Source organism: Morchella importuna, assembly GCF_003444635.1.
Source record: "Morchella importuna strain M04M26 chromosome Unknown Morimp01GS006, whole genome shotgun sequence".
Lineage (NCBI taxonomy): Eukaryota > Fungi > Ascomycota > Pezizomycetes > Pezizales > Morchellaceae > Morchella > Morchella importuna.
In genome coordinates, this window is record NW_025763403.1 from 1,135,147 (window position 1) to 1,158,813 (window position 23,667).

Consider the following 23,667-nt stretch of genomic DNA (forward strand, 5'->3'; position numbering starts at 1 on the left):
GAATCCTATCACAACGCGATGATGAGGGAGTTTTACATCCGGTGGCTTTCTTTTCCAAGAAACATTCCCCTGCGGAATGTAACTATGAAATCTACGATAAGGAACTTCTAGCGATTGTGCGATGTTTTGAAGAATGGCGACATCATCTGGAAGGAGCACAATTCCCTATTGAGGTTCTTAGTGATCACCGAAATCTGGAATATTTCATGACGACAAAATTGTTAAATCGCCGGCAAGCTCGTTGGTCTGAATTTCTTTCACGTTTTGATTTCGTCATACAATTTCGACCGGGAAAACAAGGAGCAAAACCGGATGCATTAACTAGAAGGTCAGGTGACCTACCTAAAGAAGGGGATGAACGGTTGACGCATCAGAGCCAAGTGGTTCTGAAGAGAAAAAATTTGGATGCAAAGCTAAGTTTGTTCGCGGGTTCTTTATCAAATGAATCCGCTGAAGGAATGTCCACTGTGGAGGAGTTATTTTCAAAAGCTTACCAAGTTGATAGTTTCCCAAACAAAATCCTCGCGATGCTTCGGAGTGACGTTCGCCATTCTAATGAAATCTCACTTGCCGAATGTACGGAAGATAATAACGGTCGGCTACTTTACCGAGGCGCACTCTATGTCCCAAATGATAACGACCTCCGGCTGAGGCTCCTACAAGAATATCACGATAAACCATCAGCAGGCCATCCGGGTAGAGCAAAGACATTGGAACTCTTAAGTCGGGAGTATTATTGGCCACAAATGCGAAAGTATGTCGATCGATATGTGAGGAACTGCAATGTGTGTACCCGTAGCAAGGCACCACGCAATGCGCCTTATGGAGTACTTCGCCCAATGCCAATACCCGATGGACCATGGACAGATGTTTCGATGGACTTTGTCACTGACCTCCCTGAGAGTGATGGATATACTGCGATCCTAGTTGTTGTTGACAGACTAACTAAAATGCGACATCTGATACCAACGACTAAAGAGGTGGACTCGAAGGAAGTAGCGAGACTGTATATCGATAATGTGTGGAAGCTACATGGACTACCTGATACTATCGTGTCCGACCGAGGAACACAATTTGTTGCGGAATTTTGGAAGTCACTTTGCAAACGCCTGGAAATATCCCCACGATTCTCCACCGCTTTCCATCCTCAGACTGATGGGCAAACTGAAAGGATCAATGCCGTAATGGAACAGTATCTTCGAACTTATGTTTCTTATCAACAAGATGATTGGGTCCGGCTATTGGCAATGGCTGAGTTCGCAGCAAATAATCATGTGTCGGAAACAACAAAGGTCTCCCCTTTCTATGCCAATTCGGGAAGAAATCCACGGATGACTTTTGGCCCCTTGGAACATGGCAAAACGACAGCGGAAGATCAGGCCAATAGCATTGCAAAAGAAATGAAGGATATGGTGGAATTTCTGAAGAGCGAAATGTTTCGGTCACAAAGGGTACAAGAGGAATCAGCCAATCTAAACCGTTCTCCCGCCCCTCGTTATCGTATTGGAGATAAGGTTTTCTTATCGACGCGCCATGTTTTGACAAAACGACCCTCCAAGAAACTCGACTGGAAACGGATTGGCCCTTACAGTATTAAACAAATCGTCAATTCCTATGCTTACGAGCTAGAACTTCCCCGCTCTATGAATATCCATCCGGTATTCCATGTTTCGCTATTGTCACCTGAAGCAGGCAACCCGTTACCTGGACAGAAGCAATCACCACCACCTCCGGTTGAGATAGAAGGAGAAGAAGAATGGGAAGTCGAGGATATTTTGGATTCTAGGAAGCGAAGAGGGAAATTTGAATACTTGGTACAATACAAAGGATACGACGATGCCTCCTGGCAACCGCTATCGGACCTCGAGCATTCACCTGATATTGTTCAACGATTCCATGAACGCTATCCACGAAAGCCTAAGCCTACCAGGAGGTAGGCCTTAGAGGGGAGCGTGGTCTGTAACGGCAATATTGTATCTCGACTAAGACGATAGATTGGATCGTGTGGAGGAGCGGTTGCGCAATTGAATGAGGATTTGTAATGAGGTTTCTGTTATGTTCTTTCGGTTTCCGTTACGCGAGGTATTAGTCATCAACGGACTAGGAGTTGGATATATAAAGGGGCGTTGTCTCGTGTCTTTTCATGTTTCTCTTCCCTTCCTTTTCTCTTCACGGAACTTCTTGTATTTACTCCACGAATACTACTTTTGTTTTACACCTCATCATAGGGCTTAACTAGTTAGTCATACTAGGCAGAGCCACTCCATAGTCCACAGTCTCGAATACCTATTGCTACGTCTTCGCCTCGGTTGTATTCCTTGGCATCATAGTCCCTACGTCCATAGACCCCCATTACAGCGACGCCATGACGTCACAATTCGACCCAAGGAAAATTTGCTTATTTTCGATTCTCAAAGCTGCTGTCAACATTGTTCGCTTAGTGGAACTACAGTTACGGTCCATGGCATATCAATTCCCCTACCGGAAACCCATACCGTTACCGTTTCGGCGACTGAGAAAACTACCATTGATGTGGACAAATTGATACCAAGGGAGTTCCATCACTATATCCATATGTTTGAAGAATATGATGCTTCAGCGCTTCCGCCACATCGACCATTCCACGACATGAAGATAGTATTGGAAGAAGGCAAACGATCACCATGGGGACCAATATATGCCCTATCACAAGTTGAGTTAAAGGCACTCTGGGATTACCTTCAGGAGAATCTACCTAAGGGGATTATCCGCCATAGTGAATCGCCAGCGGGAGCGCCCATACTATTCGTCAAGAAAGCTGATGGAACTCTTCGTTTATGTGTCGACTATCGAGGCCTTAATGCAATCACGATCAAGAATCGTTATCCATTGCCATTATTGAAGGAAACCTTAGCCAAATTATCGAGAGCGAAATATTATACTAAACTGGATTTACGTTGGGGTTACAACCAGATCAGAATAGCGGAAGGAGACGAATGGAAAACGGCGTTCCGGACTCGATATGGACATTTTGAATATACGGTAATGCCTTTTGGACTAGCGAATGCCCCTGCTACTTTTCAACACTGGATCAATGATATCTTGCGCCCCTACCTCGATCAATTTGTGACGGCCTATTTAGATGACATTCTCATCTATTCTGAAACTCTTGCAGAGCATAAGGATCACATTCAAAAGGTTCTAAAGGTACTCGATGAAAATCATGTCCATCTCAAACCCGAAAAATGCGAATTTATGGTTCAAGAAACGAAGTATCTCGGCCTAATCCTCACCCCAAACGGCAACAGAATGGATCCAAAGAAAGTTATTGATGTTCTAGAATGGTCGACACCAACAAACCTTCATGATGTTCAAGTATTTTTAGGATTTGCAAATTTTTATCGACGGTTTATTTTGGGATATTCAAAGATTGTCGCCCCGCTTACAGCCCTAACAAAGAAAAATGTTAAATTCGAATGGACGGATGAAAGGGAGGAAGCATTTCAAACCCTAAAAAAGATGTTCACAACGGCACCTATACTGGTTCATTTCGACCCAGATCGAAAAATTGTGGTGGAACCCGATGCATCCGACTATGTTTCAGCAGGAATCCTATCACAACGAGATGATGAAGGAATTTTACATCCAGTCGCTTTCTTTTCCAAGAAACATTCCCCTGCGGAATGTAACTATGATATCTATGATAAAGAACTTCTAGCGATTGTACGTTGTTTTGAAGAATGGCGACATCATCTAGAAGGAGCACAATTCCCCATTGAGGTCTTTAGCGATCATCGAAATCTGGAATATTTCATGACGACAAAATTATTAAATCGTCGACAAGCCCGTTGGTCCGAATTTCTTTCACGTTTTGATTTTATTATACAATTTCGACCAGGAAAACAAGGAGCAAAACCCGATGCATTAACTAGAAGGTCAGGTGACCTACCTAAAGAGGGGGATGAAAGGTTGACGCATCAGAGTCAAGTGGTTCTGAAACGAAAAAATTTGGATACAAAGCTAAGTTTGTTCGCGGGTTCTTTATCAAATGAATCCGCTGAAGGAATGTCCACTGTGGAGGAGTTGTTTTCAATAGCTTACCAAGTTGATAGTTTCCCAAACGAGATTCTCGTTATGCTTCGGAGCGACGTTCGACATTCAAACAAAATTTCACTTGCCGAATGTACTGAAGACAATAATGGTCGGCTACTTTATCGAGGCGCACTCTACGTACCAAATGACCATAACCTCCGGCTGAGACTCCTAAAAGAACATCATGATAAGTTATCGGCAGGCCACCCAGGTAGAGCGAAGACTTTGGAACTCCTAAGCCGGGAGTACTATTGGCCACAAATGCGGAAGTATGTCGACCGGTATGTTAGAAATTGCAATGTGTGTGTCCGCAGCAAGGCACCACGCAATTTGCCTTATGGGGTACTTCGCCCAATGCCAATACCTGATGGACCATGGACGGATGTTTCGATGGATTTTGTCACCGACCTTCCTGAGAGCGATGGATATAATGCGATCCTAGTTGTTGTCGATAGACTAACCAAAATGCGACATCTGATACCAACGACTAAAGAGGTGGGTTCGAAGGAAGTAGCGAGGCTGTACATCGATAATGTTTGGAAGCTACATGGACTACCTGATACTGTCGTGTCCGATAGGGGAACCCAATTTGTTGCGGAATTTTGGAAGTCACTTTGCAAACGCCTGGAAATATCCCCACGATTCTCTACTGCCTTCCATCCTCAGACTGATGGACAAACTGAAAGGATCAATGCTGTAATGGAACAGTATCTTCGAACTTACGTTTCCTATCAACAAGATGATTGGGTCCGACTATTGGCAATGGCTGAGTTCGCAACAAATAATCACGTGTCGGAAACAACAAAGGTCTCTCCTTTCTATGCCAATTCGGGAAGAAACCCACGGATGACTTTTGGCCTCCTGGAACATGGCAAAACGACAGCGGAAGATCAGGCCAATAGTATTGCAAAAGAAATGAAGGATATGGTGGAATTCCTGAAGAGCGAAATGTTTCGGTCACAAAAGATACAAGAGGAATCAGCCAATCTAAACCGTTCTCCCGCCCCTCGTTATCGTATCGGAGACAAAGTTTTCTTATCGACGCGCCATGTTTTAACAAAGCGACCCTCCAAGAAACTCGACTGGAAACGGATTGGCCCTTACAGTATCAAACGAATCGTCAATTCCTATGCTTATGAGCTAGAACTTCCCCGCTCCATGAATATCCACCCGGTATTCCATGTTTCGCTATTGTCACCCGAAGCAGGTAACCCGTTACCTGGACAGAAGCAGTCACCACCACCTCCGGTTGAGATCGAAGGAGAAGAAGAATGGGAAGTCGAGGATATTTTGGATTCTAGGAAGCGAAGAGGGAAATTTGAGTACTTGGTACAATATAAAGGATATGACGATGCCTCCTGGCAACCACTATCGGACCTTGAGCATTCACCTGATATTGTTCAACGATTTCATGAACGTTATCCACGAAAGCCTAAGCCTACCAGGAGGTAGGCCTTAGAGGGGGGCGTGGTCTGTAACGGCAATATTGTATCTCGACTAAGCTGATAGATTGGGTCGTGCGAAGGAGCAGTTGCGCAGTTGAACGAGGATTTGTAATGGGGTTTCTGTCATGTTCTTTCGATTTCCGTTATGCGAGGTATTAGTCATCAACGGACTAGGAGTTGGATATATAAAGGGGCGTTGTCTCGTGTCTTTTCATGTTTCTCTTCCTTTCCTTTTCTCTTCACGGAATCTCTTGTACCTACTCCACGAATATTACTTTGTTCTACGCCTCGCCATAGGGTTCATCTAGTTTGTCATACTAGGCAGAGCCACCCCATAGTCCATAGTCGCGAATAGCTATTGCTACGTCCTTGCCTCGGTTGTATTCCTTGGCACCATAGTTCCTACGTCCATAGACCCCCGTTACACAATAACATGTGCTCTATCTTCTATTGTGTAATATTTTTGGATCTCTAGAAGGTCTTCTTTAGTCAAATATGCTGCTCTGATGTGGTAGGCTATATGTACAGCCACTCTGCAAAAGTGTTTGTGATTCCGATTTCGGAGTGAGACATTTCTCCATATGCAACCGCGGCGGATCATCCAGAACCCCCCAAGAGAAGACTTTCCCAACCAATGGCGCCCAAATTAATGAAGAATAAGATCAATAACCTATCTTCTTTTTATATATAGTCACAAACTATATTATATATTTTTCGTTGTTTTGAATCTCAACTTTAATAACATTAGTATTACAGGTGCGCCACACTGCGCACTGACATGAAAACCATATCACGAACACTTTTGCTAAGTGGCTGTATGTATATATACATCCTCCAGGGCTCAGTTCTAAGTGAGTCTCAAAATTTAGGGTGTTTAGATGCGGCAGATCATGTGTGATCATCAGCGGGTTGAAAAATACCTGGGGAGAGGAGGGGAGGAGGAAACGCTTCCCCGCGCGCGGCCATGGATTAATATATGTATAATATACTAAGACGTACGTACGCTTGCGGGTGTCGCTTCGTTTGGTGCCTTGGGTTGATAATATATTGTAACCACATGTATATGTACTACTTGTTGTATATTATAGTAGTGGCTCTTTCCCAGATATATGTATATAGATAATGGATGTAATATAGACTTTTTATATCAATATCCTCACGGAATACGTATCCAGCCCAGTGGAAGAAGCGCAGTCTAGGTGAATTTGTTGATATACTCTAGATCTACACACGAGTACCAGCGCGAGTAGGTACAAGCTATGTAGACAGTACATGGTCTTATTTCGCGATAATATCGAGCACTGCTCCCAATTATCCCCCAGTCGGAGCTTTTAACAGACCCAAACAGCCTACTGTTAGTACATGGCCCAGACTACATGTATGTAATTACGTAAATTATTATGGAAATATACTATATGTGCTTTCTCTCGACCGTAGAATTCAAACAAATCATTCATGAATGCATATAATGAGGGGGAGGGAACCCTCGAGGTAGTAGTGTAAGAGATTGAAGGCAGCTAGAGAACCTTTGTACTATATAATGCGCCTGACATTCTATCACCAATGTGTTGAATTATATATATATATGAACTACAAGTCGTTGCCGGCCTTCGGCCGGAGAGGACAATCCATCATATATTATATTTTAGTGCAGTTCTGTATGAGAATATAGCCCCAGGAAGGGTATACTCAAAACTTTATATTAATGTAGAAGGATCTAATTAAAAATTAGCAAAAATAACCTTTTGATTTTTGATTTTACCTGCATTCATGTTGGTCTATTAATACTTCATCAGCAAAAAATCATTTGCTAATTCTAACGGCTCGGTTCTGGATTCAGGAACAACTTTGAATACGGCAGAGTTGGGACAGGTTTGAGGATGGAATTGGAGGAGGATCTCCGAGCAGAAGATAATACCAAAATCTACTAATTATGGAGAGAAACAAAAATCAATGTTATCATGATTATATCGTAGTACCGAGAAAAGCAAATATTGATAATGTGATACTATCATCATGATATCAAGTAGAGCAAAAATCAATACTCTGTAATATCATATAAAGAAAAACAAAAATTAATATAATTATAACTATATTGCTCTCAAAAAGGAAAATCAATTCAATCATGATTATATTGTCACAAAAAAATCAAAAATCAATACTATTATATTCTACCGAGAAAATCAAAAACCAATACCATGATATCACCTCAAGAAAAGCAAAAAAAATCAATGTGTTAGCAACTCAAAAAAAAGCAATCTTAATCACCAACTTCTCAAACCTAGCCAATCAAAATCTTTAAATAACACATTGCATATCGGTATATCTATATACTTATAAGATATATTAAATTCTCTTAATAACTACGTATATAGATCAAAGGTACTTAGTATGCAGGGGATATATACATAATGTACCTACAGAACTACAGTGCGATACCTACACTGTTTTTAATTGTTAGCAATAGAATCCTTAGAAATGTACATGGTTTCGTGGTGATTTGACGCATGCACACGTGCATAGAGTGCTATAGAATGTTTCACAGACTCTAGGCTTATTGGAGCTTCGGATCCAAGTGTGTTAGGTGATGTTACGAGAAGGGGTATGTGTCAATGGTGGGAAGGAGACTTGTCTGATTTGAGCCTCACAATTCCCTAGTTGATGCCCAGTCGGTCCAGTGCATTGGGTAGTTCAATGGCCCTGGTTACAGCCTCGTTTACTGCAACGTTGCTTGAAGCGAATTGGTATGTAGGCTACATGATAATTTCCAATCCCTTTCTTTCTCGCCCGTACTGCACCGTACAGCTTTGTAGGCGAATCATTGGTATATACAGTCACACATACTCCTAGCAAATACGTGCAAGTAGTTGGATTTCTTCCGCCTACCGACACTGACAGTTCCCCACTCCTCTCTCCCTCTTCTAAACTCCCCTACACTAGATACGTACAACGCACACACACCCACACACACGCACCCACGCAAACATATCCTACAATCCACAACCTAAATATTAAATCTCTTTCTTCTCACTACAAGCTATCTTATAATAGAAAGAAAGAAAAGGAAACCATGCGGCTATCTTCACTCTTCCTCTTGGCTGGCGCGTCACTTGTGTCTGCACAGTGGGGCGATTATCTCAACCGTGTTCTGGGCACACAGAAGCCACTCGCTGCGAATGTTGAGGAGGTTGACCAGCACATTGTGATCGAGAGACGGGTGCGCAATATCACATCCGAAAACTGGCGAAGTTCCATCAACAATACTGCTGTCGCTGAAGGTTCTGACGTGACCGAAACGGCCGAAGAGTGGTATTTCTACTTTACCACAAGTAACGTTAACGGTACTCGGAACGCGACGAAATGGGATGGGATTTTTGAGGTGTGTGGTTGCTTCTTATCTTTGTTGCTGCGCATATGAAACTAACAAGAAGTGTTACAGGAAACAACTGTTCAGCTCGCTGCTGCCCAGAACCTTGCTGGCCCCGCCCCCAAAATCAATCTTGGAAGAATCGACTGTGCATCGCCCGAAGCCACGGAATTATGTCAGACCTTCCTCTTGACATCTCAAGGTAAACTTCCGGAGGTTTACCACATTGCATCCTTCGCGAATGGCACCGTCGAGATTAGGGAAGTTCCTTGGCCCGTTGAGTTGATCGACGGAGAGCAAGCGGCACATTTAGTAAAATTTCACACTGAAGCGGCGTGGAAGAGTGTTGACGCCTGGTCGGGTATCCTCAATCCTATTGACGGTGCGCTAAAAGACTTCGTTGTGCCTTATATTTCTACGGCCATGTTGTATTATGAGACCCTCCCGCCGTGGGTCATGATGGTTACGATCAGTCTTTTGGGAAGGACTATTATGTATGCCTTTGTCCCTATCACATGACATTTTATTTTATGCATGCTTATCTTATTCCGATATACAGGTCACGGATAACTAGGGGTGTCACTACAACCCCACCAAGAGCCCCCGCGCCTGCTGCTGGTTCTTCATAATTCCTTGGGCTTCTGAACTTGTAGTGTCAGAGATTTGGGTTCGGCGCTTTTTTTGGCTTCTTTTATATTCGGAAAGTGTCGGTCATTATTGAATAGTAGGCTATAAGGAAATGGCTAAACAACTAAGGAAGAAAGGGTGATTTCATTTTGAATATTGGGAACATACCACTTCTTTCAGTGATGTTTATTATCACAGACACAGACATAGAGGGTCAAAGAAGGAAAAGCTATTACTTCTTCCATTTTCTTTTCTTTTTTTCCAGAGCGTTTTGGACTTGTAGTATTCATGTACGCTCACTATCGTGTAACTACTAAGTTTCATTTGAATGAGAATCAGGGTTTAAGACTCGTCCGCAGGTCTTATGCAGATTCTCTAAATCCGAAACAACTTTTTCGTCTAAACCTGCGTTGGCGAACTTTCCGTAACGCAGATCGCTGAGATCTCCAATCGTAGTTTTGAGGTCTCCGAGTATCTCATCGCATTCCCTATCGAGGTTTTTGAATTCTGCATCAAGATCTTCGGCAGCGGCCTTCATTTGCTGTAAAAGCTCCCTTAATGGGAGCTTTGGTTCTGAACGAGCTGCACCGAAGAGCTACACGATAAATTCCCCGGTTAGCGTAATGAAAAGCCTACCGGTGTTTTCTGTGAACCTTACTTCAATCCCCGCCATCGCGTCATCATCTATGTGCTGCCCCTCTCGCTGCTGCCGTTTTGCGTCCCTTCGTTGCTTTGCGCCGAGTCGAGCTTCGAATTGTAAGTTCTTTTTAACGCGATCACATGTTTTGTTGCGCTGAAGCTGGAGCTCTGCGTAAAGAAGCTTAACCTGAGGATTTGACTGCTTATCTTTTGGGAATAGCTCAGTGAACTTGTGGAGAGAGATGATGTCCTGTAATGACGCACGGGAGAGGATAAATGACGAAAGAATCTCGTACTCGAGCGCCGTGGTACTTGAGGCCATTGATACTTGCACAGATAATGATGATGGCAAGCATGCATCCCCAACATAGAAAAAGGTCGAGTGACTAATCGTGAAAGCAGGGTAACTACTACAGAGGTGGCCGTGTATGTAGAACTCCCAACGCGTCCTCCCATTGCTCCAGTCTCGCGCCTATCCTTCCATTTCTCTTTCACTAACTCAGCAACCGAAGCACATCCTTGAGGCAGAAGCAACAAAATCCGAGTCGATATCATGCCCCCAGCAGCTGCGCAAAAGGTGCTCACTTACGACGTTCAGGAGAGGGTTTTGTGCTTTCACGGGCCTATGCTATATGAAGCAAAGGTACTGGAGGTCAAAAAATCGGACGACAAGAAAGAGCTGCCGGAGTACAAGGTGCATTACAAGGGGTGGAAGAATACGTAAGTTATCTTAGCGAGCTCTTGTTGTTCTGAAGGAAAGGCAATCTCTCGCTAGCTAGCTATTTTTTTGTGGAAGCTGTTTGGGGGAAATTGAAAGGACAGAATTATCGTACGATAGAGTTGGTAGCTGCTATCGGGCCAGCTGACAGTGACCAGGTGGGATGAATTTGTCCCTGCAGACCGCCTCCGCAAAATGAACGAAGAAAATTTGCGATTGCAAAAGGAACTCAACGAGAATACAAAACCGATTACGAATAAGCCGAAGCCCACACCCGATACGAAGAAGAAGATGACTTCCAAAGCTGGCTCTGAGGATCTTCCAACGGGAGCTTCTACCACTCTTCCTCCGCGAGGCCAGAAGCGTGGGCGCGAGCTTGAGATCGAGAAGGTCTGTGTTGAAAGCGCTCTTGCTAATTAGGCAATTGCTGACCAAACGTATCCGACTTAAAGGAAGAGGAGTTTATGAAGCGCCATGATGTCAAGATAAACATCCCCGACAACTTGAAAGCGCTGCTTGTCGACGATTGGGAGAACGTCACTAAGAATCAGCAGCTTGTTCCTTTGCCGCGTGACCTCAATGTGACACAGCTTCTACAAAAATATCGCGAATCTGTACCAAAAAAGCGAGAGGGCTCGGCAGACGCGGATATTTTCGACGAAGTCATTGCCGGGTTGAAACTCTACTTCGACCGATCTCTCGGGACCATTCTTTTATATCGGTTTGAGAGACAGCAGTATCTGGAAATTCGAAAGGAGCACCCCGGGAAGGAGCCGAGCGAGATCTATGGCGCAGAGCATCTGCTAAGGCTTTTTGGTAAGTCCCTTCCAATTTGGATTATTTAGTTGAAGATAAGCTCGGCAGAAGGCGATTTCGTACTTTGATATTAATCTGTTGTCATAGTCTCCATGCCGGAGCTTCTCGCCCATACAAATATGGACCCTCAGTCTATCTCAAAACTCCGCGAGCACATAGAGAACCTGATCAGTTTCTTGGCAAAGAACCCAGAACAGTACATTTCAGCACAATACGAGAGTGGTTCGTACCAATTTTAATTTGTTCGTCTTCATTCTTGCATCCCATTCACCCATTTCTTTTGATGTACAATATCTGAATATTTTTTTCATTCGCTTGTGTTTAAAATAGGTGGTTCGGACCGGAACTGACGATCTGTTTGCGTTTGACCATCTTTCGCGCGTACACAGCTTCTCCGCGCTACATCGATCTTTCTAGAGGGGTATAAGGAATTTTAATAAGGCGTTCGGGTTTTGTTATGGGGGATTGGGAAAGTTTCCGTGCGACGGCAATTGAAGATGTGATGAGAAGGGCGGAGGATAAACGAAAATGGTGGAATTCGGGGTTGCCTTGGGACTTGTAAGATTATCTAGTGGTTTCTCAAAAATAATGATCAATCCGAGCGGGGTTAGTAGTCAGTTCATTCTCTTCAATGATAGTTCTTTTCTCTCTCTATTCTCTGTGGCGGATATTTAATTTTTTGATGTTTGACGTGCTAGTGCGGATATTGAAATTACCCGCGCCGTGTACTCAGTCGTTAATTAAAAGGTCGGAGCTTTTAGTAAGCATTTGGTTGCAATGATATCCGGCTACTTAATTAACGCGCGAGTATACATGCACATTCCAGGCGAAATCTAAACGCCTTTTTAGAGTGAAATACATGTAGGTTTGCACCTATTAACTAAAAGATAAACTTCTTTGTAGCTAACATTCTCAAATGAGGGAGTCCTAAATATAATTATACATGAGGCGAAACCGCTGATATCATCCCTTTTGTCCTTGTCAACTCCCTTCTCAACTCCGCCAAGAGTTCGTGAAGTGCGGGGTCACTCCTCACTACAGACTTTGCTTTGGCTTCATTTGCCAAGGCAAGTCAAAATCTCCTCCTTTTGGATATCGAGCTCGAAGGTCACCTCTCAAAGACCACCAGTACCTCACTGCTCCAAAAGCCCTCCTTTCAATAACTTGAAGGATGACCACCACTCACCCAAAGTCCCCTATGTGGGCAACTGGCATCATGCCATCATTAGTTTTTCCTTATTTTGTGTTATCCGGAAATTTTTTTTTCTCACTTTTTCTTAGGTGGGGGTTTCCTTAGTCATCGTCCTTGTAAGAGGAGTGTGGTTGGTAGCGTACCATAGCTACTATAACTGGCATTGGGGATAGGTCTTTATGCCATAGGCTATGCCTGCATGCAGTAATTGTACCTAGAATCAATTTATATGATTTAAAAAAAAGAAAAGAAAAGAAACCGCTGATATCGTTACAAGTAAGGATTGAGGAACAGCTGCAGCACAGTCTCCTTCGCAACCCGCTCCGTGGATATGGATAAATACTTACCGGTATGATTCCGGAGCTCTTATATGATAATCTAGCCCTCCACAGACAGGTTGGAGTTTTCGTCGGTCCCTACTGTGAAACAATTGACAATTAACAGCCCTAGCCTGTCCGCCAACTTAAGTGTTCCGGAGTCATGTAAAGCCCCTAGTCTCATACATACCTTGTACCAATACATGCTGATCCACATGGTGCACAGTCATGACTCTGGAAACAAGACTGCTCTACATGTACTGTACCTAGATCCGAGTCCAATAAGCCGCCGCTAATGCCGTCTGTGCCGCATAGACCTAGATAAGCGGAGTAGGTACTCGGGGCAGGTAAGAAGAACCTGAAAATGACTTTTGATGGTAACAACCTCTGATTCGCGGCTGGCGAAAAGCTACACCAAATTGAGCACCTGCTTGCAGCTTGCATTTTCAGGTTCTTATTGCCTGCCCCGAGTACTCGCGACCAGCAACAAGAACCCGAAAATGCACGTCCTAATCTGCAATTTCCATTGGAGTAGAAGTCAAAAATACACCAAAGACTTGCAGCTGCATATTCGGGTTCTTGTTGCTGGTCGCGAGTACATACATACTGTAGGTACATGTAAGTAGCACGATAGTTCTATTGGCCCGACTATCATGTAGGTTCGACCAATGATAGGTATACTTAAAAAGCTCTCTCGTGTAACAGAAATCAACGCCCCCTCTCTGAGGTAGGTACTCTTGCCAACTCAACAATCGATCAGTTGATCTGATATCGTCCGAAAACACTATTCACAACATGTCGGTTACGAATTCTCTATCAGATGCGTACAAAAACGCCCTCGAAACTTACGAAGGATTAAACAGGAAGAGAAAACTCAAGGACGAAGAGTTAGCTCTTCTTAAAAAGAATGCTAGCATCGGCGACGTCTTACAAGCTATCAAGGACGCGAAAGTTAAAAATGAGTCAGGGAGAAGCACTGCAACAAACCTAATACACAAGATTACTCCCGCTTATATTGAGAAGTTGGACCGATTTTCTAAAGTTATAGAAATAGCTATACAGTCCCGTGAGTACTAGCATGACCTTATACAGATTGCCATACCTACATGTAGTACCTTAGAGCTCTAGCAGCTATGTGCGCACGTTGTACAAACAATATTTTCTCTAATATGCAATATTTTAGATCCCGAAATAGCGGCTCTTGCATGGAGCGGCGTCAAATTCGTTATCCTGGTAGGCTTATGATCAGGCTAGGTCAAATATAGTGGCAACCTTTGACGATTTCATTTAAATGCATAGATATCCCAGGACATATTCCGTACATACGAGAAGATATGCACTATTTTGGAGAAGATATCACTCTGTGTTGAACGGTTTTCGCATATTCTCAGTCTGTATGGGAGGACGAATCTTCTTGACTCAAGGGTCGTGACATTTTACTGCGATATTATAGAGTTTTGTTTGGAGACGACAAAATTCTATGCCCGATCGAAGTTGCGTAAGATACCTTAATGCTTTTGTTTATTTGATAACCAAAGTGAAATCTAAATAATTGGATAGGAAAACTTGCAGCGTCTATCTTAGGGCCGCTGTGCAAACCCTTTGATGAGTTGTCACAGAAGATAGATGCTCATACACAAGAAGTTGAGCAAGCCGCACACATTGAGCACATGACAATGACAAGGAATAGTAAGTTAAAGATATTAATCACTCATTTGATGACCTGTCCTAATTTCTAAATAGTTGGGCTTCGAGTTCAATCCCAAGGTGAGAATTCATCATAAAGCAATTATCTATACAACAACCGCAGGTTTTAATGAAACTGTTTTCTAGGGGCTATGGGAGGTACTCCGGCGGCGGGTCCGCACCAAAAAATAGTTTTTATGCCAAATATTCTACACCCACGATTCACGGGCCGGGTCGGGCAACTCGAAGAAATAGGTCAGTTTTTGGATAATGCACGTTCTTCAGGTTCGACCAAGCGGGTAGCAATTTATGGAATGCCCGGTGCCGGAAAAACCCAACTCGCCCTAAGATATGCGACTAAAAATACTACCTTGTACCCAAATATTTTCCACTTCCAGGCAACAGCAAGGGAACAACTTATTCAGGATTACCAATCTCTTTGTGGTCTCCTTGGCTTACGTCGGGCAGCATCCAATGAGCCGGAACTCGAAATTGAACAAGTCAAGGGGTGGCTGGTAAACAACTCCGATTGGCTTATTATATTCGATAACGTTCTCGAGATCGCCACTGTTCATGATTTCATTCCTGCAGTTTCATCAGGCTCAATTATCTTCACAATGCGGGATAGGAATATAGCAAGATACCTAGGATCGGCGGGGATGCTTGAGCTTTTGCCAATGGGGGACGATGACGGGATCGATTTGATACTCAATATTATGGGGCAACATACCCCATGTGTGGATTCCGGATTGCGGAAATTGGCAGCTGAGCTCAATCGTGAGTTTGGAGGCCTGCCTCTTGCCTTGGAGCAGGGCACTTCTTATGCTATGGACCGGGATTGGACCCTCGAACGGTACCTTGATCAACTACGAAAACAAAAGCTGGAGACATTGAAGCTAAAGGGGACCAGTAGCTCCGACTTCCACTCATCATTCATGCTTACAATACAAGGAATCACACCTGAAGCTATTATCCTTTTAAAAATAATTTCTTACTTGGATCATCAAAATCTACATTTGAATCTTTTCTCAGAGGCCGCTAAGACGAAGAAAATGGCCGATTTTCTTGCCGAAAAGGTCGTTGTCATCAACCCACAGGCCGAGTTTACCGCATATCTAAAAAGACTTCTACTAGATCCGGATCTGAAGGAGCTAGAGCAAGCAATAGCGTGCCTCCAAACCTGCGCACTTCTTCGAAGGAAAGGAGCAGGTACTATCTGGATGCATGATCTGACTCGAGATATGAGCGAGAGTCTCATAAGTCCGGAAGACAAAAGGCTTTTTATATTAATAGCGATTGCATTGACAGAAAATGCATTTAGACCCAACGTAGCTGGAGGTAATGAGACGTGGGGTATATGTGAGACTTTTACATCACATATAGTCACTACTCTGAGACACGCCGAAGCCCAAGATATACCTTTCTTAGAGACAGTGAATGCGGTAGATGTTTTAGTTGGCTACTATGACAAAAGACATCGCTTCAATGAATCCCTACCTTGGTACGAGCGTGCACTGGCTGGGCGTGAGAAATCCCTGGGGAAGGACCACCCCGATACTCTCACCACGGTCCACAGCATGGCTTCGGTGTTCTACAATCAAGGCGAATATGGCAAGGCACTGGAGTGGTACGAGCGTGCACTGGCTGGGTGTGAGAAATCCCTGGGGAAGGACCACCCCGATACTCTCTCCACGGTCTACAGCATGGCTTCGGTGTTCTACAATCAAGGCGAATATGGCAAGGCACTGGAGTGGTACGAGCGTGCACTGGCTGGGGAGGAGAAATCCCTGGGGAAGGACCACCCCGATACTCTCTCCACGGTCCACAGCATGGCTTCGGTGTTCTACAATCAAGGCGAATATGGCAAGGCACTGGAGTGGTACGAGCGTGCACTGGCTGGGGAGGAGAAATCCCTGGGGAAGGACCACCCCGATACTCTCTCCACGGTCCACAGCATGGCTTCGGTGTTCTCCAGGCAAGGCGAATATGGCAAGGCACTGGAGTGGCACGAGCGTGCACTGGCTGGGGAGGAGAAATCCCTGGGGAAGGACCACCCCGATACTCTCTCCACGGTCCACAGCATGGCTTTGGTGTTCTCCAGGCAAGGCGAATATGGCAAGGCACTGGAGTGGTACGAGCGTGCACTGGCTGGGCGTGAGAAATCCCTGGGGAAGGACCACCCCGATACTCTCTCCACGGTCCACAGCATGGCTTCGGTGTTCGAGAGTCAAGGCGAATATGGCAAGGCACTGGAGTGGTACGAGCGTGCACTGGCTGGGGAGGAGAAATCCCTGGGGAAGGACCACCCCAGTACTCTCTCCACGGTCCACAGCATGGCTTCGGTGTTCGAGAGTCAAGGCGAATATGGCAAGGCACTGGAGTGGTACGAGCGTGCACTGGCTGGGGAGGAGAAATCCCTGGGGAAGGACCACCCCAGTACTCTCTCCACGGTCCACAGCATGGCTTCGGTGTTCGAGAGTCAAGGCGAATATGGCAAGGCACTGGAGTGGTACGAGCGTGCACTGGCTGGGGAGGAGAAATCCCTGGGGAAGGACCACCCCAGTACTCTCTCCACGGTCCACAGCATGGCTTCGGTGTTCTCCAATCAAGGCGAATATGGCAAGGCACTGGAGTGGTACGAGCGTGCACTGGCTGGGGAGGAGAAATCCCTGGGGAAGGACCACCCCAGTACTCTCTCCACGGTCCACAACATGGCTTCGGTGTTCTACAATCAAGGCGAATATGGCAAGGCACTGGAGTGGTACGAGCGTGCACTGGCTGGAGAGGAGAAATCCCTGGGGAAGGACCACCCCAGTACTCTCTCCACGGTCCACAACATGGCTTCGGTGTTCGAGAGGCAAGGCGAATATGGCAAGGCACTGGAGTGGTACGAGCGTGCACTGGCTGGGCGTGAGAAATCCCTGGGGAAGGACCACCCCAGTACTCTGAGTTCGTCTCAATCTGTTAAGATATTACGAAAGATTTTGGTTCCTGAACTACCATAGTGATATCTTATTCTTCATGCCATATTCGTACATTGGCGTCTTTTTGCGTTACCATTTAAGCTTGATCTTCCGTGCTGTGCACATATAAACCTCTCTCTTATTTTCTTATTTCTTTATCTCCTATGTGCTTTGGATTAAGCTAGCTCGGTTTATAGGGAGAGGTAGTGAGAATTGATAGTATTTTTGTGAGGTCTAGGTCTAACAGGCCGATATGGGAGAATTATGGGTATTTGCTCCTTTTAAATCTAGAGAAAGTATGTAGGAGAGTGAAGTAATTGATCGTGTTATTGTTCTAGCTAAGGGGGAATGCCCCATATTTATACTAAAGAAAGGTAGTACAAAAGAAATACAATGAGTCATAGACGTATGAGTAATAGAATGACTAATAGGAAAGTGAGTCATGAGTGAGTCATGCGCCGATGACAAATATAATGTAATAATGAAAATCTTCCAATACTATGAAACGTGCCGAGCGCCCTATTTCAAGAAAATCTACTGGGTATGACCTTAACTTCTAGCTGCTTCTTCACTACTTCAGAATTATATGGGTTTCAACGAACTATAGGTGTATGTGCTACAGGATAAAATGTTGCTTGAAGCTAGTTTTAGCTGATTCGTTGGACCAACAAGGGTCGATGCATGAAGCTGCGATGATCTCTAGGTTTATCTATTAGGTAAAAACATACTTCACTCAAGATTTGTTGAGCCCTGAGGCATAGCCTCAAGCTGATGTGCGGCCTGCATTTCATACAGAGCAACTTCTATGACTCGAAGACCGGCCCCGAACCGATAATATGATGTTTATGTACCTGGCCCTTTGGAGATTAGACTACATGTACATACATGTAAGTACATATACTTACCTTAGTGTTATGTGCAAGCACCCAGTATTTAACTATACGTATTAATAGTAAGCTCCCTATATGGCCTTAAAATCGTTATATTGCGATTTGATGTACGTTAATTCTTACGACGGAAAGCGCCGAACCCAGAACATATAAGCACGTACTAATCGATTATTTGAGGATTGAATATAAGTCTTAAGCTTTGGTGGGGGATATGTAGTTTATCATGATCAAGCGTTGAAGGGTGCCGCCAGCAAAAGGTATATGGAGATGATATACATGCTTATAGCCATGAATACATGTATATGCTATCGGAAGACCTGTGATAGCTACACGTACACATAGACACTTCCACCACTCACCCAGACACCTCTTCTGAACTGGAAGACTAACGTGGAAAGGTGAAGGTCTACGTTTCAATTGTTTTCGGGAAGTCTTAATTCGATCCACCGTTATCTGTGCAGCTAGTACCGCAAAATCTGGGTTCGTTCGGACGGTTGCCAAGAGGACAGCTTTGCAGAGGAGCTGAAAAATATCACCCTTAAAGGAAGAGATCAGAGCCTTTTACGGCAGGATTACAGCCAACACCGCTCTTGGCAACCGTCCGAACGAACTCAGATTTTGCGGTACTGTGCTGAGCATGGGTACTTTACTACTAGTAGTATTTGGCGAGTGCGCAATATCGATTTCTCAGTTAGATACATCTTATTCCAAGGTGAATGCCCTGTTTACTCGTCAAGGAAGGTCCATGCGGTCGTCGTGCAGGACCGCCGATAAACGATAAAGCACCCCGCACTTGACCTGTGCGGTTTCCAGAACCTAACCCACATGCACGCAGCACAGCTCCCCCGCCACACCCGACCTTTAAACCAACCACCAACCACCAACCCCGCCAAACGCCCCCGCCCCACCCCAAAACACCAAATATGTCTCACACCCACTCCCACGACACGCTTGACGCCCACGGTCACTCACACGAGATTCTCGACGGCCCTGGCTCGTACCTAGCCCGCGAGGCGCCCATCTTCGATGACCGCGACTGGAAGGAACGTGCCTTCACGGTTGGAATTGGCGGGTCAGAAGCGCCTCCTCTACGTCGCTATGTGTTTCTTTTTACTAACGTATAGATTAGACCCGTAGGCTCGGGAAAGACAGCGTTGATGCTCGAGCTGTGCAAGGCCTTGAGAGACCGATTCTCCATCGCCGCAGTCACAAACGATATCTTCACAAAGTCAGTTAATTGATCCCCACGAAGCTCGCATTGACTCTGCGGCTGGCAAGTAGCTAGCTATTTGGAGCTGACAGAAGACCCTTGTAGGGAGGACCAAGAGTTCCTTGTGCGCCACCAGGCCCTCCCGGCGGAGAGGATCAAGGCCATTGAGACTGGCGGCTGCCCTCATGCTGCAGGTAAGTAGCGTACCAACACGCTATACCAACGCCCCGCCCTTGTAAGACTACTGACAAGACCCCAGTCCGCGAGGACATCAGCGCAAACCTGCAAGCTCTCGAGGACCTGCACCGCGAGTTTGACACCCAGCTGCTCCTTATCGAGAGTGGCGGCGACAATCTCGCTGCAAACTACTCTAGGGAGCTGGCGGACTTTATCATATACGTTGTACGAGAGCACAAACCTCCCCCCACCCCGTTATCGAGGATTTGGGTACTAATTGTCGAACTACGGCTGCGCTAGATCGATGTCTCTGGAGGCGACAAGATCCCCCGTAAGGGTGGCCCGGGTATCACGCAGTCCGATCTACTTGTGGTGAACAAGACAGACCTCGCAGAGATTGTGGGCGCAGACCTTGGCGTGATGGATCGTGATTCCAGGAAAATGCGGTTCGTATTGTCCATTCTCCCCCCCTTCATCCTTCTGAGTGATCGCTGATAGGAAGTACGTTAAAATAGTGAGGGAGGCCCGACCATCTTCGCGCAGGTGAAGAACGGAAAGGGGGTGGACGAGATTGTGAGCCTGATCCTATCGTCGTGGAGAGCTAGTGGTGCGTCGAGCCCAGCTCAGTAGAGGGGCAGCTACACAGAGCACTGGATATGGGGGCGGGACAGTGAACCGTGTTTATAGGTTACCAATTACGGGATTGCAGTCTGGGAAGTGTGTATATGCACATGTATAGTGGAAATAAGAAGAAAAGAAATAAGCATTTGAATACCGCCACCGCTGGTTTTATAGTTATGTACTCTATGGCCGTAAATCGTGGCAAGAGAAGACGAAAACCCATGAATCTCCCTCGAGCCTGTATAGATCAAGAACCTAGAGTAGAACCAGCAGCTAGGCCAAAACACCACGGTCTCTACAAACCGTTACAAAAAGCACACATGTTTGTGTTGCAGGTCTCTGGTGTGCTTACCACCAGTGGCAACATCCGCACACAGTACATGATCAGCATATGAACCACGATATCCAATATATATACGTATCATACGATCGACACTTTCTCACCCTACCGCAACCACAACTCCCTTAAACATCGCACGTAAACAGCCCCCGCTAACTATATATATACCATACCAACCTACCCTTCTACACAACAAAGCTACTCGTATGCCAATCATACCCTACCTGCTCCGGATCACAAGCCATCACTCGCATGCCAGACTGGGCATAAACCACGTCGCGGGCTAGTACGGCGGCGCGTCGGCGGCATCACTGCTTCCACTCCTGCGAAAAAAGGGCTTGTACTCGTTAATATATCTGGGTATTTACAGATCCAACAATCTGGCTATCAATCTACAGTGAGGTGGGGTTTGGTGAATCACGAGTACGTGAGACAGCCACGTCATTGGCGTCAACTCCGACGTCAACTCCGATGTCAACACCGACACAATACTAGCATCATGATCACGGCGTTATAACTTCCTGGTGCGGTGGGTGTATGTACTTTCCACGCTACTCGCTCTGGGTCTTTATGGGTTACGATACTGACTATGTGTGTATAGGAGGGGCTTTACTTTTGTTGCGATGAGTCCATGTGGTGTGCGTGAGTGCTGGTGTTTGCACACTCGCTGGTGGGCAGGAGTGTATTTTTCCCTTTCCCTTATGTTCATTTCTTTCATCAGTTGACTGAATCACGCAGGCGTAGTAGAACTACTCGAGGTTTAATATCTTTATTTACGATTATGCGTATACGGATCATAAGGATCATGCGCCATCACTCGGCGTCCACATTGGGTCTATCTACACCCCTCTACCTCCTCTCACCCCCCACCTCCTCTCACCCCCCACCCCCCTCTCCCCATCACTCTCCCCTTCTTCCTCCCACCTCCCCAACGGCACTGCCTCCTCATCGCCCCCCGCCTCCCTCACACCCCTCTCCTCCTTCCCCCCCTTCCCCTTCCTCACCCCCACCCACACCACACTCCCTAGAATTAGCACACTCCCCACCACACTCAACACCCCCGGCACACTCCCCCACACCAGCCGCTCCCACCCCACCGCAAACACCATCTGCGCATACACCATCCCCGTCGCCCTCCCCGCCGTCTCCACCTGCAGCCCCTTCGTCAGCAAAAACTGCATCACAAACCCACTCACCCCGATCCCGCCCAGCAGCGCCCACTGCACAACCCCACTCGGCCACACAATCCCGCCGACGCTCGGCACGGCAAGCAGCGCAACAAGCGACACCAGCGCGCACCAGCTGCTAAAGTAGTTCACCGACAGCAGCGGGTGTGCGCGCTTGCCGATCCAGCGGATTGTGGTGAACGCTGACGCGGCGCCGAGGACGCCGAGGAGCGCGACGAGGACGGCGACGAGGCGCTGGTGCGGGGTGGCTGTGAGGGAGGGGGGCAGGGCGAGGGAGCGCGCGGTCGGCGTGCTGGGGACGGACTCGTAGGAGTCGTCGGAGCTGCGGGAGAAGGTGAAGAGGGATGTGGGCCGGGCGATGAGGACCACGCCGAGGAGGGAGACGAGGGAGGCGAGGAGGTGCGCGCGCGTGAAGGGTTCGTGCAGGGAGGGGATGAGCGAGCAGGCGAAGGTTGCGACGATGGGGGAGAGGAAGGTTATCACTGTGGCGTCGGAGAGGTCGAGGTATGATAGTGAGTCTGTGGTTTCCTCATTGTTAGCTTTTGTCTTCTACTCTACTCTACTCCATTGACTTCAACACCCCGCGGACAGAGTCTATAACCCTAACCCCCAGGAACAACTTACAATACAGCCCAAACACACCCCAGAACCCGCCCACGCCCCGCGCAACAAGCAGCCACCGCACCCCCCGCGGCCCCCACGGCGCATCTGGCACACTCCTCCACCACAGCCACACCCACACCAGCACGCACGTGATGCTCTGCCGCGCAAACAGTATCTGCAGCGCATGGAAGCGCTGCTCCGGGAACGACGTCTCGAGGATGCGGGTCGCAAGGTTCATCACCGAGCCGAAGAACTGTGACAGCAGCACGAGCAGGATGCCGCGGTTGCTGTAGAGCGTGGCTTTCGCCCGCGGCCAGAGCGATTTGTTGGGCGAAGGGGCGGAGGAGGGGCGGGGGAGTTGTGGTTCTTGCGGGAGGAGTGATTTGGACGATTCGTGTGGGTCGTAGGGCTCTTGGTCGAAGGGGGAGTAGGGCGGCGAGAGGGGGGTGAGCATTTCGAGGGAGTTGGAGGAGGAGGTGGAGGTGGAGGAGGTGGGCGAGAGCTCGCCGTCGGAGTAGTCGCGGTATGGCTTTTGGGAGGCCATGGTGGGACTGGTAATAGGTGATATCGATATCGTGAGATATAGAGTATTTAGAGTAGGTACTCTAGTTAGGTTATAGCACGTAAAGCAGAACAGAATAGAATAAAATAGCCACTCAGGTAAAATAGTATATATAACACCCCCGCGACTCCAGGTATGCTCGAGACTGAGAGCAGAGTAAAGGTCACTCCAAAGTTCAGCCTACAAGTACTAGTAGAGTATCCTCCCCCCAACTACAAAATTACTCATCCCCCCCT

At 46.5% G+C, this 23,667-nt stretch overlaps 6 protein-coding genes across 6 annotated transcripts; 4 read left to right on the top strand and 2 right to left on the bottom strand.

The window, feature by feature from the left end:
* Positions 1-8,586: 8,586 nt before the first annotated feature.
* Positions 8,587-9,512, top strand: LAJ45_03108 (uncharacterized protein; the record flags this gene model as incomplete). Its single annotated transcript, XM_046112697.1, has 3 exons — positions 8,587-8,895; positions 8,956-9,377; positions 9,443-9,512. The coding sequence occupies 3 exons, from the start codon at positions 8,587-8,589 to the stop codon at positions 9,510-9,512; spliced, it is 801 nt and encodes a 266-aa protein (XP_045974186.1).
* A 311-nt stretch (positions 9,513-9,823) lies between these two features.
* LAJ45_03109 (uncharacterized protein) lies at positions 9,824-10,471 on the bottom strand (the record flags this gene model as incomplete). The annotated part of the gene is made up of 2 exons (XM_046112698.1): positions 9,824-10,105; positions 10,169-10,471. The coding sequence occupies 2 exons, from the start codon at positions 10,469-10,471 to the stop codon at positions 9,824-9,826; spliced, it is 585 nt and encodes a 194-aa protein (XP_045974187.1).
* Positions 10,472-10,702: 231 nt separating this feature from the next.
* LAJ45_03110 (uncharacterized protein) lies at positions 10,703-12,614 on the top strand (the record flags this gene model as incomplete). The annotated part of the gene is made up of 9 exons (XM_046112699.1): positions 10,703-10,869; positions 11,026-11,257; positions 11,320-11,683; positions 11,771-11,905; positions 12,073-12,104; positions 12,256-12,289; positions 12,382-12,443; positions 12,510-12,544; positions 12,605-12,614. 9 exons carry the CDS (start codon positions 10,703-10,705, stop codon positions 12,612-12,614), a joined length of 1,071 nt encoding a protein of 356 aa, XP_045974188.1.
* Positions 12,615-13,987: 1,373 nt separating this feature from the next.
* Positions 13,988-17,883, top strand: LAJ45_03111 (uncharacterized protein; the record flags this gene model as incomplete). Its single annotated transcript, XM_046112700.1, has 7 exons — positions 13,988-14,258; positions 14,376-14,425; positions 14,492-14,690; positions 14,753-14,881; positions 14,936-14,959; positions 15,026-16,087; positions 16,262-17,883. The coding sequence occupies 7 exons, from the start codon at positions 13,988-13,990 to the stop codon at positions 17,881-17,883; spliced, it is 3,357 nt and encodes a 1,118-aa protein (XP_045974189.1).
* A 1,771-nt stretch (positions 17,884-19,654) lies between these two features.
* LAJ45_03112 (uncharacterized protein) lies at positions 19,655-20,748 on the top strand (the record flags this gene model as incomplete). Its single annotated transcript, XM_046112701.1, has 6 exons — positions 19,655-19,803; positions 19,861-19,959; positions 20,047-20,135; positions 20,201-20,343; positions 20,419-20,564; positions 20,634-20,748. 6 exons carry the CDS (start codon positions 19,655-19,657, stop codon positions 20,746-20,748), a joined length of 741 nt encoding a protein of 246 aa, XP_045974190.1.
* A 2,077-nt stretch (positions 20,749-22,825) lies between these two features.
* LAJ45_03113 (uncharacterized protein) lies at positions 22,826-23,413 on the bottom strand (the record flags this gene model as incomplete). The annotated part of the gene is made up of 1 exon (XM_046112702.1): positions 22,826-23,413. The coding sequence occupies one exon, from the start codon at positions 23,411-23,413 to the stop codon at positions 22,826-22,828; it is 588 nt and encodes a 195-aa protein (XP_045974191.1).
* Between the last annotated feature and the right edge of the window lie 254 nt (positions 23,414-23,667).